The 17,156-nt window shown below is 36.6% G+C and overlaps 1 protein-coding gene across 1 annotated transcript in view; it reads left to right on the plus strand.

Moving 5' to 3' along the window:
• The window catches only part of tex264a (testis expressed 264, ER-phagy receptor a), a 66,084-nt gene that overhangs the window by 43,113 nt on the left and 5,815 nt on the right, over window positions 1-17,156 (plus strand). The window contains exon 3 of the mRNA XM_087800955.1: window positions 13,673-13,844. Within this exon, the coding sequence (XP_087657081.1) occupies window positions 13,673-13,844 (172 nt within the window). The remainder of the gene's footprint in view (window positions 1-13,672; window positions 13,845-17,156) is intronic.

Consider the following 17,156-nt stretch of genomic DNA (forward strand, 5'->3'; position numbering starts at 1 on the left):
CATCATTTGAGATTCCTTCAGTTCAGTGTAGCCGACGTAAAAACAAATCATCCACTCGGACTTCGCTGGTTCGGCGAGCCGTGCTGAGATTGCCAGAGCGAGATGGTGGAGAGCGAGAGATGAGATTCGCATGAAGTGCCTCCAGCTTCTGGTGCTCACCGAGCCAGTGGTCCTGATGAGCGATCCACGAGTGTGGAGCTTCTTCAGCAGCAGCTCCACTGGCCCACCAGGAAATCTCCCACTCGTCCAGATGGCTCGTCTGCGTCCGACTGCCAATAGTCGGGCGAGATGAAAAATGTTTGCAAAAATCTGCTTTTTCATCTCGTGGTTTATCGAGAGAATGCACTTTGAATAAAATATGAATATATTCCGCTAATACTGTTTATGTTTAAAGCCTAAAGATGACATGAATATATCATCAATGGTTTCTAAAAAAACGTAATAATGCTGGCAAAAGTGCAACTACACGGGCGGACATGAACTTATATTTTGATTGATATGAGAATCTTGCTTTACTGTTGATGTTCTTTATTGTCTTGTTGTTTGAATCCACAAATTTTACTTCGAATAAGTTGCTTCATCTCCTTTCTTCGTTAATTCGCAAGAGAAACTAAACTAAAACAATTTTCAATTATAATCAAACAATTTTTAACTATAATCAAAGTATTTTCAACTATAATCAAACATTTTTCAACTATAATCAAACAATTTTCAACTATAATCAAACAATTTTCAACTTTAATCAAACAATTTTCAACTATAATCAAACAATTTTCAACTATAATCAAAGTATTTTCAACTATAATCAAACAATTTTCAACTATAATCAAACAATTTTCAACTATAATCAAAGTATTTTCAACTATAATCAAACAATTTTCATCTATAATCAAAGTATTTTCAACTATAATCAAACAATTTTCATCTATAATCAAACAATTTTCAACTATAATCAAACAATTTTCAACTATAACCAAACAATTTTCAACTATAATCAAACAATTTTCAACTATAATCATCATATATATATTAATATATATATACGTATGTACAGTATATTTGCTTTGTCATTACTTTAGTCAAAATGGAAATGAACGCAAGCACCGTCTCCACTGCAGAACACAGTTTAGAGTTAAGATCCGAGTTAAGGTTGGGTTTAATTTATTATGGTAAATAATAGTATTAGGTTAGTTAAGTGTAAAAATGACAATTACTTTTTAATTTATATCTTAATTAATTAATTGTATCACAAGGAACTAACATAATACAGTTTTTTTTCTCTACCTTTTTTCTCAAGGATTTCACATGGTGGGTTTGGGTTTCTTGAGAAAGCAGCTGTTTGTGTAGCGCAGGCTGTGGGGGGTCGAGGGAGGTCGAGGGGGGGTCACACATCACAACTGTGTCAGCCGCACACTCGCTAATTGTTGCCGTTCCAGCGTGCTGACTCAGCTCTAATAGACAGCGTGAGTGATGACATCATCCTTTTACTTAAGCCTGACGGAACCTCACTGTAATTACAGGGGGCGCCGATGAGAATATTGTATCAACTGGACCTTCACCGACATGGTTTACTGTGACCCTGTCGTGTCAATAACGTTGTGAATGACCTTATATTCACAGAATCCAATGTTTTTTTTTTAACAAGAATAATGTGAGTGAACGGATGGATGTGAGGGAACCGATGAACGTGAGTGAACGGATGAACGTGAGTGAACGGATGAACGTGAGTGAACGGATGAATGTTATGTCATCGACGGATGAACTTGATGAGTTAGTCGTTCATCAGTGTCGCTCTATAATTAGCTCGTGGTTCCGACCGCGGCTGCTTTGACAATTATGCTCAGCGATGGCTGTCAAACTGTTGAGACCCGGCGCAAGTGTTAGCACGTTAGCACGTTTAGACAGCGCCGCCGTTGAACAATGTTGAGTGAAATTGCAGGAAAGTAGTTCACGATGTGCTTTAATGGGCTTCGTTAAGTTGGTTGAGTAATGCGTCCTCATGTGATCTTGTCTCCTTAGGCTTCATGCAAGCATTATGTTTATCCGTTGAACATCATGCTTGGCATGTTTACAGGATGTTTATCATGTGGACAATTATGTGTATCATGTCAACATTATATTTATCATGTGAACATTAGGTTTGTCATGTGAACATCGTGTTTGTCATGTGAACATAATCTTGATCATGTGAACATTATGTGTATCATGTGAACATAATGTTTATCATGTGAACATTATGTGTGTCATGTGAACAATATATTTATCATGCGAACAATATGTTTATCATGTAAACAATATGTTCGTCATGTGAATATTGTGTTTATCATGTGAACAATATGTTTATCATGTGAACAATATGTTTGTCATGTGAACATAATGTTTATAATGTGGACATTATGTGTATCATGTGAACAATATGTGTATCATGTGAACATTATATTTATCATGTAAACAATATGTTTGTCATGTGAAAATTATGTTTATCATGTGAACAGTATATTTATGATGTGAACATTATGTCTGTCATGTGAACATTATGTTTATCTTGTGAACATTTGTATCATGTGAACATTATGTTTATCATTTGAGCATTTGTATCATGTGAACATTTGTATCATGTGAACATTATGTTTATCATGTGAACATTTGTATCATGTAAACAAAATGTTTATCATATGAACCTTTGTATCATGTGGACATTCTGTTTATCATCTGAACATTTGTATCATGTGAACATTTGTATCATGTAAACTAAATGTTTATAATGTGAACATTTGTATCATGTAAACAAAATGTTTATCATCTGAACATTTGTATCATGTGAACATTTGTATCATGTAAACTAAATGTTTATAATGTGAACATTTGTATCATGTAAACATTATGTTTATCATCTGAACATTTGTATCATGTGAACATTTGTATCATGTAAACATTATGTTTATCATCTGAACATTTGTATCATGTGAACATTTGTATCATGTAAACATAATGTTTATCATGTGAACATTTGTATCATGTAAACATAATGTTTATCATGTGAACATTTGTATCATGTAAACATAATGTTTATCATGTGAACATTTGTATCATGTGGACATTAGGTTTGCCGTGTGAACATTATGTTTATTATGTGAACATTACTTTTATCATGTGAATATTATGTTAAAAAGATGTAATTGTTCAAATGTAGTGAGATTCCTCTGGTGCACCTCCTGCATCACCACTGAATATCTCTGTAGTGACACCATGATTAAAGAGAATCCTTCTCCATATGTTCACTTGAAGGTATGAAAGAAGAAGCTGCAATATTCCAGACGACTACTTCGCCTCCAGCTCTGTTGATATTTATTCTCTTTGCACTTCTTTCGGCTCATTTTTATTCTGTGCCGGGTTTTCAACGTGCACTTTTTAATAACCGCTCTTTCAGTCGCATCATTTTTTAGATGGAAATTTGAGAAATGATTCATCCCATGAAAGCTTTGTTAGTCCTGGACGTGAGAATTAGAATCTCACTTTTCATGCTTTCTCAAAACAAATTCACATTACATGGCTTTTACTGACTTGAGTGTCGACTCCAGGGATCTTTCCAAGGTCTGTCTGTGATGTTTATACTTTCAATATCAAGTGAAATGTCTTCTGTCCGTCTCTGCATCATGGATCTTATCACGGCTGAGATATTGAACTTTACCAGATCTCAATTAGAGGATGAAAACTCGTCTTAAATTCATCATCTCTAAAAGACAAGTTTCCGGATCCTTCTGTTCCTGCAACGGTTTGCTGGACTCTGAGCTCTGGTGGCACTAATTGATGGCAAACGTCTCCCCGGTGTTCACTAATGGCCTCTTTCTTTCACCGGAGATCTCTGGGCTTTTTATAGTAAATATTAAGCAACACAAACACATTTCCTTACTTCCATTTATTTATCATCACATTTTATATCACATGTTTGTTTTTTTTAATCAGCAAGAAAAGCATTTATATATATAATTTTAGGAATACAAAACAATATTGTGTTGGAGATAAAGCAGTCAAGACTACATGTTTACTTTTGCTGTTGTCTTCTGAATAAAATAACCAAAAATGTGTCTCAAATAAACAGCAAAGAAGTTTTTTTATATAAATACATCACTTACATTCAATCGTAGAATTTGTAACTACAATCAAATATTGTCTACTGTAATCAAACCCATTTTAACTATAATTGATGTATTTGTAACTGTAATGACCATGTATACATGTCATGGGACCATTTATTAATGTCATGTGACCATCTATTTATGTCATGTGAACATAATGATTATCATGCGAACATTATATGTGCCATCTGACCATTTATTAATTCAGGTTACCATTAATTTATGTCATGTGAACATAATGATTATCATGTTAACAGTATGTGTGTCATGTGACCTTTTATTAATTTAATATAAAAATTATGTTTATCATGTGATATTTATTTACGTCAAGTGAACATAATGATTATCATGTGAACATTATATTTGTCATGTGACCATTTATTAATGTCAGGTGATCATAATGATTTTCACATGAACATTATGTGTGTCATGTGACCTATTATTTATTTAAGATAAATATTTTGTTTATCATGTGATTTATTTATGTCATATGAACTTAATTATTATCATGTGGCCATTACAGTATATGTGTCATGTGACAAATTATTTATGTGAAGTGAACATAATGATTATCATGTGAACATTACATGTGTCATGTGACCATTTATTAATGTCAAGTGAACATAATGATTATCATGTGAACATTATGTGTGTCATGTGACCATTTATTTATGTGAAGTGAACATAATGATTATCATGTGAACATGTGTGTCATGTGACCATTTATTTATGTCAAGTGAACATAATAATTATCATGTGAACATTATGTGTGTCATGTGACCATTTATTTATGTCAAGTGAACATAATGATGATCATGTGAACATTATGTGTGTCATGTGACCATTTATTAATGTCAAGTGAACATAATAATTATCATGTGAACATTATGTGTGTCATGTGACCATTTATTTATGTCAAGTGAACATAATAATCATCATGTGAACATTATGTGTGTCATGTGACCATTTATTAATGTCAAGTGAACATAATGATTATCATGTGAACATTATGTGTGTCATGTGACCATTTATTAATGTCAAGTGAACATAATAATTATCATTTGAACATTATGTGTGTCATGTGACCTATTATTTATTTAAGATAAATATTTTGTTTATCATGTGATTTATTTATGTCATATGAACTTAATTATTATCATGTGGCCATTACAGTATATGTGTCATGTGACAAATTATTTATGTGAAGTGAACATAATGATTATCATGTGAACATTACATGTGTCATGTGACCATTTATTAATGTCAAGTGAACATAATGATTATCATGTGAACATTATGTGTGTCATGTGACCATTTATTTATGTGAAGTGAACATAATGATTATCATGTGAACATGTGTGTCATGTGACCATTTATTTATGTCAAGTGAACATAATGATTATCATGTGAACATTACATGTGTCATGTGACCATTTATTAATGTCAAGTGAACATAATGATTATCATGTGAACATTATGTGTGTCATGTGACCATTTATTTATGTGAAGTGAACATAATGATTATCATGTGAACATGTGTGTCATGTGACCATTTATTTATGTCAAGTGAACATAATGATTATCATGTGAACATTATATGTGTCATGTGACCATTTATTTATGTCAAGTGAACATAATAATCATCATGTGAACATTATGTGTGTCATGGGACCATTTATTAATGTCAGGTGACCATTTATTTATGTCCTATTATTTATCTGTTATAAAACTAACGTTATAAGTTAAACGACGTGGCTAATGGTTACAGACCAAACCTAAAAATAACTGAACAATGGCCGACTACATGCTGCGCTCAAACTGGTAAATGGTTTCCAGCTGCTCGTCTCGCGTCTCAGCACTCGTCCGACCCACCAGATCAATGGAGAAACCCCCCTAGGAGACCACAACTCCCGCGGACAGACCCACTAGACTCCGAGCTCATCAAGTCTCTTCTCATTGATCGCCAGGGTGCACGGAAAGGTTAGCGTTACCGCCCGACCCGAGGTAGTTTTTTCCAGGCCCGCGGTCGGCGAACCTTCAGCTCAACTCTCCCAGCAGAACAACATCACGTTCCAGATACGATGCCGTCGAGACGGAACGAGGGAGATGGAGTTGTTGTGAGCGCGATGAGACGCTCTATTCTCGGCGAGCGTGTGAGCTCGAGGGAGCGTCAGAATTGGACACCTCGGCGGACGTGCAAAGTGGACTTTTTGTCTTGGTTTCAGACACGGGAGGCTTGGAGAAGGTGTCGGTGGGTGTGAGGACGCAGCTCCGGAGCCGGGAGGGTTCGGCGGGAATAACTGGACCGGAGGAAGATTGGAACCACAGGGGGGGGGGGGGAGGGTCTCTCCAATTGTCACCATGAGTCGTCGCATCTTTGTCTTTATTTACCGCCTTCTGTCGGCGGACCCGTGTGAGATATGACCCGAGCCATGAATCAATGCCGCCGCCGCCCGAGAGAGACGTCGCTTCTCCACCGCGACTGTAAACGACAGCACGGGCCGAAAACATTCCGTCTCTCATTATTCACCTCCACGCCTCGGCTGCCTCTCGGCGCGAGGGTGCGATGTCACCTACCCTTATGAGAAAACTACATTCACGGTCTTGTCGGTGGCCGAGGAATCTTTGACGGAGGAATTAAGCGGTGGATTGTTATCCCCCCGCTCACACTTCAGTGATCGTTTCCTCCGGTGATGAGATACATTAACTAAACTGTGTGTTTTTCAGATGAATGTCCTTATTTTATCACCATTTTTTTGTTACTTAAAACAACTTTTATGTGTTCTTATCAAGGTTTTAATGGCGGCATCTGATCTTAATCTCACTAATGTCAAATGAAGCAGCACATTGACTTATTGTATATATTTTAGGAGGCTTGTACAATCAGCTGAAGCTTTTAAAACGTCGTTGTCTGTGACCATTGCTGTGTCTCAAATCGCATACTAGTGTACTAAAAGTTAGTATTTTTAGTGCGTTAGTGCGTCTCAATTCTTAGTATGCGAAATTTAGTGCGCCATGCACACTAAATTGGCGTACTAACACGCCCACAAAACTGAGCATGGTTCGATGGACACTAACCACACTAAACAGCTGCCATTTTAGTGACGTTTTAAACAGAAGTTACGTCATATATAAATGCATATATATTCATATACTTACAGGTGCATTTTCAGTAGCAGTAGAAGGATAAACACGTCTTCGCTGCTGATACCAGCTTAAATATCTCATGAATATTTAGATTCTCATATTTTTTATTTATTTCTTTTTCGAAAGTTGCAATACGTGCTGCCAGCAGGTGGCGATAGCATTCAAACAGCTGCTTGAAACATCGTTAAATAGAAGAAGAAGCTGTCATGTGATCTCCGGTTAGTGTGTAGCAGCAGTGTTTGATTTGAGACATACTATCTGTGGAGAATTTGCGTACTAGTTAGTATGTACACTATCCTGATGCATACTAACTTCTAGCATCCTAAGAGTAGTATGCGATTTGAGACACAGCACATGTGTCGATAAAGTTAAAAAATGTTCTTATATTAACAGAACATGGCTCAGGCTGGAGGTTATTCTCTTTATTTTGTGCTGTCAGGATAGCCTTTGGATTGGTGACTAAACCGAAAACCTTCCCAGTATAATAAGAGTCTTTATCTCCACAGGTATTTTCATGTAAAAGGTCAAGAGTACATTTTTTGCTACTTGACATTTGCTCCTGTTGGATTTGTACCAGTGTAGGTACAGAAAGCAGAGACTTCCTGCTTGATGATGTCACATCCTCCAATTGCAGACGGATTTAAACTTCATTTAAAAGGATTCGATGACATTTTGTACCACGCATAAAACTTTATATTAACTATTGATCCTTTTCCAAGATTCTGTCACTTCCTGGTCTGACGATGCTTCGTGATTGGCTGACATGTGCAGGTTATTACTTTAGCCATCGCTCTGAAGGATCTTTTCATGTCCAGATCTGTATCTTCCGTTTTCATACTTCTACACTAGATAAGTGTTTGTTCGGCTTCTCTGATCCACCATTTTGACCTTCCAATAACTTCAGACCCACACACCTACAGATGAATCTTTGAGAATTCGTTGATTGATCTGAAACCACTCAGATGTGGATAGAAAAGCAAGAGTCGCCCAATTACTTTTGAAGTGAAACTTTCCCATCGTCGACCAAACTAGGTCAACAGCTTCTCCACTCTGTAGCATCTTGTCGTCCATTCTCTGGCTGAAGTGGAAGGAAATCGGTTGGTTTTGCCATAATTACACAAGCAAACACTGACCAGATGAGCCGAGGAAAAAAGAAAGAGGCGAGACGTCACAGAAGCGTTCGCCTTGTTGTCAGTTAGTGTTCTCGTGAAGGATTTGTTGTGTGTCACGTCGATGTAAACACTTGATTGTTTACCGCACACGTCGTGGAAGACGCACATGCGTGTGGAATCGAGCTCTCCTGCGATTGCTTTGACCCAGATACTGCGTGACCATGTTCATATGAGTTAACTGATGCAGTAAATCAAACTCCTGGGGTGATGTTCTCTCCTCGTGCTGCTGGAGATACTGTTGGACGACCCATGATCCTCCTTTAATGGATTTGTCCGTAATCTCTGACCGTTAAAATATCTTAAGCAACATGTTCTTAATGAAATGATCTGGAATTTTCTTGCACTGCGGTGATGAATTTCATCCATAAGCTTTTAACAATGTACTTTTCCAACTGCTGCTGAATGAAAAAACATGAAATAACCTCAAATAAATTAACTTTCATTTGACTTTGGTGACAATATTGTGTTGTTGAGATTTGAGAACTTGAGATTGATCATGAAGAGGGTTGTTGATGCACACGTGACAGAAATGTTACGCATAAAAAGTGATTTAACGTCTGAAAATTCTCTTTTATTTGGTAGATTTACCAGACGTACTTTACTTTTATAACTCATTTCCTGCCTGATGGATCCTATCAACATTGTTATGGCGCAGATAAAATACAAATCAATCCTATTTTAGTATCTCTTTGAAGATGGATCAAGGCTTTTTTTTTTCCAGCGTTTCTGGTTTGATTCTGAGGCTTTCATTTGTTTGATTGATTTGATTGATTTTTGTGAAGTTGTGTGAAATTTGGGCCTTGGCAGACGATTGTTGGTCTCAGTGCTTCTTTTAACTCTATGAGGAGATCTGGTTCAAAAACGTTAGGTTCTGTTAACAGATCTTCCTTCTGTACCGTCTTTTAACTCTGTGTTGTAAATACAAAAAGAATAGTTGGTTTAAGGTTTCGTTCTGTCAGTATTATTTTGAGGCTGAAATGATGTACATGATGGGGTTTGCCACGTGAGATCAGGTGTTAAAATAATTAAATAAATGTTGAATTTAAGTTCAAGGAGATCGAAAGTGTCAAACCATAACACAGTTTTACAGTTTAAACTCCACTTTATAAGAGAAGATAATCAAAATTGGCTTTAAACAGGCAGAAACCTCAGGCAGAACCAGACTAATGGAGGATAGAAGAGGGGGAGATTGAAAATAACGGGACATGAGGTGACAAAATGTCATATTTCAGATTAAAAAAGAAGGATCTGTCTCGCCTGCAGTTGTAACAAAACTCTGCAGCGAGAATTCTGAGCCGCTCTAGTAGAAGAACTCACATTTCTCCGATCCTTGAATCTCTTCACTGGCTTCCAGTTTCTTTCAGGATCAACTTTAAAATTCTGGTTCTTACTTTCGATCTTCCTCTCTCTTTGAGCTTGATGGATCTACTGACTCCTGCAAGAAACATCTCAAGACATTTTTATTTGTTCAGGCTTTTCCTTGATTTGGATCTGGAACTCCTGTGTTGTTCTCAGTGTTATCTTGACCTATAAAGTATATATTTTAGTGAGTATTGTTTTGATTGTTTAAACGCTTTGTGACCCTGGTCTGGAAAAGCGCTGTATAAATATAAATTTCTTACTTTCTTAAAAAAATAATGAAAATTAAACAAAATTAAAACCCTAAAGGAAATAATCGTGTTGCTCTTTGTTCATTATGGTAGCATTGATACCGAACAACAGGGGGTCTGCTTAATTTTTGGACTCTGAGGTGGCAAAAAACTGCAGTGCACGTCTCAATGCATCCCCCCGGATACAAAAATCCACCGGTTGCATGTTATCTACGTGGAGAAAAGAGCCATGATCGCGCAGGAAAGGGCAGGAGGCGCTAAAGGGACGTGTGGTGTATGTGGTGCAATTAAAACGTATGTGCCAGGAGGAGCTTCTGATTATAATTGGATGGTTAATCCACCTTCAATTTATTCATGTCCCTGGCGAGAGGATGCGCCGGTAGATTGATTTTAACCACCGAGTTCAGTTCCATCAAAAACCGAGGATGGCATTTCGTAAAAATGGTAAATCACTTGCTCGTGTTTTTTTGCTATTTTTTTTACGGCTCGACCCACAAGCTTGTTAAGTGTGTGTTAAACAGTCAAATGAAGCTAAGGAACGATTTAACCCAGTCGTCCAAAACGATGAACTGATGCCGACCGGCTTCAGAACGCATAAGTCGCTCCAGTTGGTGAAGAATCTTCACGCAAGACTTGGTTCTCTCCTCCGCGATGAGGCGACGGTTAGAAGGAGTGAGAAGACATGATTAACAACAGGTCTAGGAAGAAAAGAAAAAAACGTCAGTCATGTGCAGATTTTTCCGAGTTGAGATCTCTGTCACTTGCCGAGACGGTATCCCCCCGGGAGACTTTTGCGGTGCGTGCCCACACTGAACTATCTTTGTCTTGATTCTGCAGCTCATTACCGAGGCGGGTTCAAGGAGATGGGTACTCATTTGCATAGGCAGCCCCGGGGCCCCCCGAGCCTCGGTGAGTCGCGGCAGCAGCCAGGTGATTCATAGCAGCTCCTGCCGTCTTCATTCCGCACCAGATTACATTCAGAGAGGAACAATCTGACCGGAACGTCACGAGCCAGGAGTCGGATTGGTTTCTGTTGGACCAACATGCATCTGGACCTCTTAGGGAAATGGCTCCTTGGTTGGATATATTTTCCCTCCGTGTGTCCTTTTGTCAAGCAGCTGGTGTTGGAAAAAACGAAAAGATACAGAAGTTGAAATAATGGAAGTGATTGTCATTCTAAAAAACCCAAGAAAAAATAGAAACGATGATGTATTTATCAAAAAAAATGTACGTTACTGTATTAATAATAACAGAACTGTATTGATTTTCAATTTTTTACGAAAGAAAAAATCGGGCTTTTCAATCAAAATGTATATTTGTGATAGTTCTAAAGTTCTAAAGATATTAAAAAAGAAAATGTTCCCTTATTAATTAAATTAAATTAATATTCCCTTTAAACTAGAACTGAGTAATTGAAAGACACTTTCTAATGATAATGAGACTTTATTTTATTTTTGTATTTAATTAAAAAAATAAAAAAATAAAGTATATTTTAACTAAAAGACTATTTTTTTGAAAGATGTAAGCGTTTGCGTCGTGTGGCGTCCTTGTGTAGGAAGTGCCCCGACCGAGATAGCAGGGTGGACCGAAATTGTACTTAAACCGGCGATGACTGAGGACGAGAGGATACGGTCAAATCCCCCTGATTTTAAAGCTGATTTTTTCTTTAACTGAAAGAAAGTGCAACAATCCCAAGATGTCACTAAAATTCAGTGTTCCCTCAAATTGTTTCCTAAAAATGATGCAGATATATATCGAAATATATATCAAATCGTATCATGAGCTCACATCTTACACACATTAAATGGGTTTCTATTTAAAATTTGCCGCCACCACACATACTTTGGTTGACCTAGTTAAAAAATGTATGGCACAAAATCTATCTCTGCCTGTTGTAAAGGTTAGTAGTTTATTTTCCGTTAGTCATGCACTAGCTTTGTCCCAATTGTGGTCTGGGGGCCACATTGACCCCAGTTTACATTCACACAAAAGTCAAAAAGGAAATTAAATTAGCTGGAAATTAAATGTGTTATAACATAAGTTACACTTTACAAGGATATGTGACACACATGCCACTCACATGACACCTTTTAATGATCACATGACATACATAATGATCACATGACATACATAATGATCCAAAGGATCACATGACATACATAATGATCACATGACATACATAATGCTCCAAAGGATCACATGACATACATAATGATCACATGACATACATAATGATCACATGACATACATAATGATCACATGACATACATAATGATCCAAAGGATCACATGACATACATAATTATCACATGACATACATAATGATCCAAATGATCACATGACATACGTAATGATCACATGACATACATAATTATCACATGACATACATAATGATCCAAATGATCACATGACATACGTAATGATCACATGACATACATAATGATCACATGACATACATAATGATCATACATACCTAATGATTAAATAAATGATCACATAATGGACATTACGTTCATATGACAAACAATTGCGTTCACATGACATAGAGAAAAATGATCAAAGAACATATATTATTATATTATAAGACTTCATAATGTAACATATACAAAATAAGGGTAACATGTAAGTAAGAGGTAAAAGATTTTTCAAAGAAAATGGAAAATAAATAAATTAAGGACATAAATAATAAGAATTATTGTTCGCTCTAATCCTTTTATTTTCTAAAATATGTATGTTTGATTCACTGAAATTGTTGACAGTTAATAAAAATGATACAAATAACTTTATTGATAAGGCACCTTTCACACATTCAGTCTCACAAGGTAGTTGGATACAAAATAAATATGATTAAAAACGTAAGGTAAATCATTTGAACACATTTAGTGAAACTGAACAAAGATGAGATTGAAACGACAAACAAAAGTGTATTTAATTGTCTCTGCAATATTTTGTCACATTTCGTCATTCTAAAACAATGTTTAATATTTTTGTAAAGCATTCGTACCCAGAGAAAACACTCATGAAACATTGTGCGGCTGCGACGTCTGTGTTCAGGTTCAAATCCTGCTGCCGCTTCCTCAAGCTTCACTCAGCTTCGTTCAGCTTCTGCCACATTAATTCCCGCTTTTCCTCGTATAAGCGTAAACTGTAAAAGCATAGGAACAAATGTATGCAACGTTAATGTCGTCTTTAGAGAAATGATGGTATAATATTTATAAACTCTACGCGTCGGACTCTGACTCACAGATGTGGAGGTTTATACAAGATTAATAGAGCTTCTCTAGAGGAACCTTCTTCTTGGTGTCCGTGTACGTTCATCCATGGCTCTCCAGGAGGTTCTGAAGGCATCTGGACTGTGTAGAGTTCTTGGAAGATGTTCTTAAACTCTAAAGGATATACACGTTACCACTTAGCTAGGATCAGATGCTGATGGACTGACGACTTGTGTTGTTTTTGTTCTTTATTTCAGTTTAATCCTGTGTTCACGCTGCTGTATTTCAATGGTTTTTCATATTAAAAGACCTCATGAACTGGCGAGTTCCTCTGCGGATCCACACCGACCGACCCCGTCTGAGATGTTAAATGTGTCGTCTCTTGTGTTGCAGGAGCGTAAGCTGTGTGCGTTCCCCTTCATCGAGGTCTGCAGCTCGGATGCCATCAACTATATGGTGCCGCTCTCCCGGCAGACGGACTTCTTCGTTCCGGAAATGAAGGACGAGGTGAAGACCGAGGTAAAAGAAGAAGACTCCGACGACGACAGAGGGACCGACATCACAGGTACGTTTAACCTCTCGCCCAGAAAACATTCCGTTTTCCACTGATTCATCTTTATATTTGGATTTATTCCTGATATATATTTATTTATGAGCGCTCCGGTGCTTTTCTTCACGCGATTCTTCTCCGCGGTCCAGGCGGCAGCGTAAAGTCGACAATATTAAAATATGCATGACATACAAGGGAAGGTCAGAGTCCCTCGACAACCATACTTCTTCAAACACACTCAACAAATGTAAAAAAACAAACATATTTAACCGTAATTAAAGAGGTCGGATTCCACAAATTACTTTATTAATCTTTGTTTCTCTTTGTATGTTTTGCAGCTCTTAACTGATCTCAAAAGATCTTCATGCGGGTGATCCCGCCATGAAGTAACAACCTTGAAATATATGAATGTGGAAATAAAAAGTTTAAAAAAAAAACAAAGAAATAAAAGTGTAACTACATAATGTGAGAACTCTAATGATGCAGAACTGATTTGTCTGTTGGTATATCATCCATCTGTCTGTAAATTAGATGTATTTTTATTATATTTGTTTGTATCGTTAACGGCTAGTACTCTAGTTTTCAAGTACTTGATGAGAAAATCTGTCTTTCACACTTAGATGAGACACCAGAGCTATAGATCAGAAGATAAAAAAGGAAATATTTATTTAAATTCACCTTTTTTTTTACCTTTACTTTTATTCATTCTGCATACTTTCAGATGATCTACGATTATTCCGTCCAAGGTAGAAACATGATTCACTATAAAAGTGGAAATAGAAACTGCAAAATAAATAGGAATTTGTTGATGTAGTTTTAAACATAAATCAATTTTACTGTTTAATTTAACACGTTTATTTTCATATATTTCTATGCCATTCATATTATTACAAACACATTTTTCTATTCCTGTTTTCTCTTCCATTTTAGTATTTTTTTCTGTATATTTATTTCATAATTATTGCACAGAAACAGAGGAAAGACATTAATTATTATTATTATAACAAGTAGAAATAAATTAAGTGAAATTTAAGTTATTTTAATTAAAAGAAACATTAATTTTATTTTCAGATTTATTTGTTTGTTTGTTTTTTCATTTAGTCCAACATCGTTTCCAAATTATGACACTTGTTTCCTCTGTTATTTCCTGCGTCTCTTGTCAGGAAAGAATGTCGCTTCACTCGTCTGTCGCCGCAAACGTCGTCCCCGTCCTTCGCTCGCTCGCTCGCCGCCGAGACTCGTGGCTCCACCGGGCCCTGCGATCGTTTGTGTCAGCGAGAGTGTGCGTCTTCTTGTGTACAGTCACGTTACTGTTGCCAACGTATTGGACCCGCGGGCTCGTTGAAGGATCGAGTTTGTCGTTGTCCGAGTCGCTCCGGAACGACGATGACGCTGGGATGATGGGACGGACGGAGGGATGGGACGGGGGGGGGGCGGACGTTTGATGTCTGGTTTGTCTTCGTGAATATTTTAATGCATCTTCACAACAGGATGAAGGGACTCATATACAAACGAGGAGTCAATTTTCTATCATTTAGACACAAATGAATAAAGGATTAGTTTCTACTTTATCCGCGTCACATTTAAAAGAATGGTTCAGGCAGGGAATAAGTTATAAAAGTAAAGTATATTTACAAAATGAAACAACATTCGCAGACATTAAATCACTTTAAATTCATAACATAATTATAGAATCATCATCCCTCCATGGTCTCAATTAAATTCCTCATAACAATTCATTAGTTTAATCCAGTCATCTTTGATTGACAGCTGACTGATTCGATTCAATCTTCTAGTCGTCCAACCCAATGGTCTGAGCTTATGATAAAAAAGCGTTTCATCGGTACATTTTCTAACAAGTGGAGTAAACACAGAAGCTTTTGTTTGTAAGCTGTCAACTGGCGTTTTGTCACGGCGCCTGATGAAAAATGTTCCTGACCACACGCCGCTATGATGTCGTCCATCTTGCGACTGTCCTTCTCTGTGTTGAAAACCTCTCCCTGGAGTTTGGTGGACGACGTGTATGGGGCTATTATTGCATCACGTAAAAATGAAAATACCTAGACGGGTCTCGAATGCGGAATCTTGAGTTGTATAGCTGTATAGTGTAGCCATTAGCTAAACTGGCTGATGACGTGATTAAGGTAAACTGGCATTCATGAATTAAAAGATGTTAATTAATACCTGATACCACTGGATCATTGTTTTGTGGCCACAACTCAGTATTTCGTGGCCACAATTTACGTTTTATTTTTTGTCATGTCCGGGGCTCGTTCATGTTCATGTTAACTCTTATTAATTGGCGTATTCGACCCCTACTGGTGGGATGATGTCATCGCAGCTGATGCATTTGTTTACAAATCCTGTGACACATTCAGTTTTTTTTAAACTTGTGCGAAGTTTGTGATGCTTGACTTGTCTGTGTTTATAGATTTGAACATATTCATTCTGAATTACATGTTTACAAATCGAGTTACACATTTTTAAATCGAGTAACGCATTCGTTGATCACTGTACGGATACATGTATATATTTGCAAACCAATTCATGCATTTACAAATCTTTAGCAACAATAATAGCTCCATAGACATTTGCCAAATAGAAGCTGTAAGAGCAACTCTTGCTGTTTTATATGACACCGGCACGTTGTCTGGCAAGTGAATGGAAAACATGAAATCTTGTCTCACAACTTGTTTTTTGGGATGTTTTCCTCAAAATAAAATGGATATTCGTAAAGAGGCTACACAGTTGAAATTCTGCTTTGATTGTTTTTCAATTGAATATATTTTTGCGGCCAAATTGTTCCACATGAAACGGATTGTGTCATAATTTTTCCCAAATTCAAGATTCATTTTTTTTTCATTTGCTTATACAGCAGCAACGTTACCTTTCCAAATGTGGCCCTTTGTCTTTGAAAAGAATTATGAAAAATGTGGACCTCATTCTTTGGCTCCAAACCATTTTTATTATTTATTTTTTTGATTTACATTTAATAAAATGTATAGAAAAATCTATGTTAAACTTACTTATGGATATTGTTTATTTCAAGAATCAAGAGCAGCTTTATTCTCCAGTACATATTGGTATATATACATGGAATTTTTCGTGGTTGTGATGTCTTTGGAATTGGTTGTAACAAAAATGACAGGATTAAAGATAAGAATAAATAATATATAGACTTTTTTTTTTTTTAAATAGTGCGGAAGGAAAAAAACAATAAATGTTATCTTAAAAAAAAAGCATGCATTTTTTTATCTTAATTTCAATCGTTTTTTCTGTCATATTAAGTTCATTTATTTTCATTCTTTATTTTTTCTGTAGTGATGG

This window comes from Callionymus lyra, chromosome 10 (genome assembly GCF_982586985.1).
Source record: "Callionymus lyra chromosome 10, fCalLyr1.hap1.1, whole genome shotgun sequence".
NCBI classification, from domain to species: Eukaryota; Metazoa; Chordata; class Actinopteri; order Syngnathiformes; family Callionymidae; genus Callionymus; species Callionymus lyra.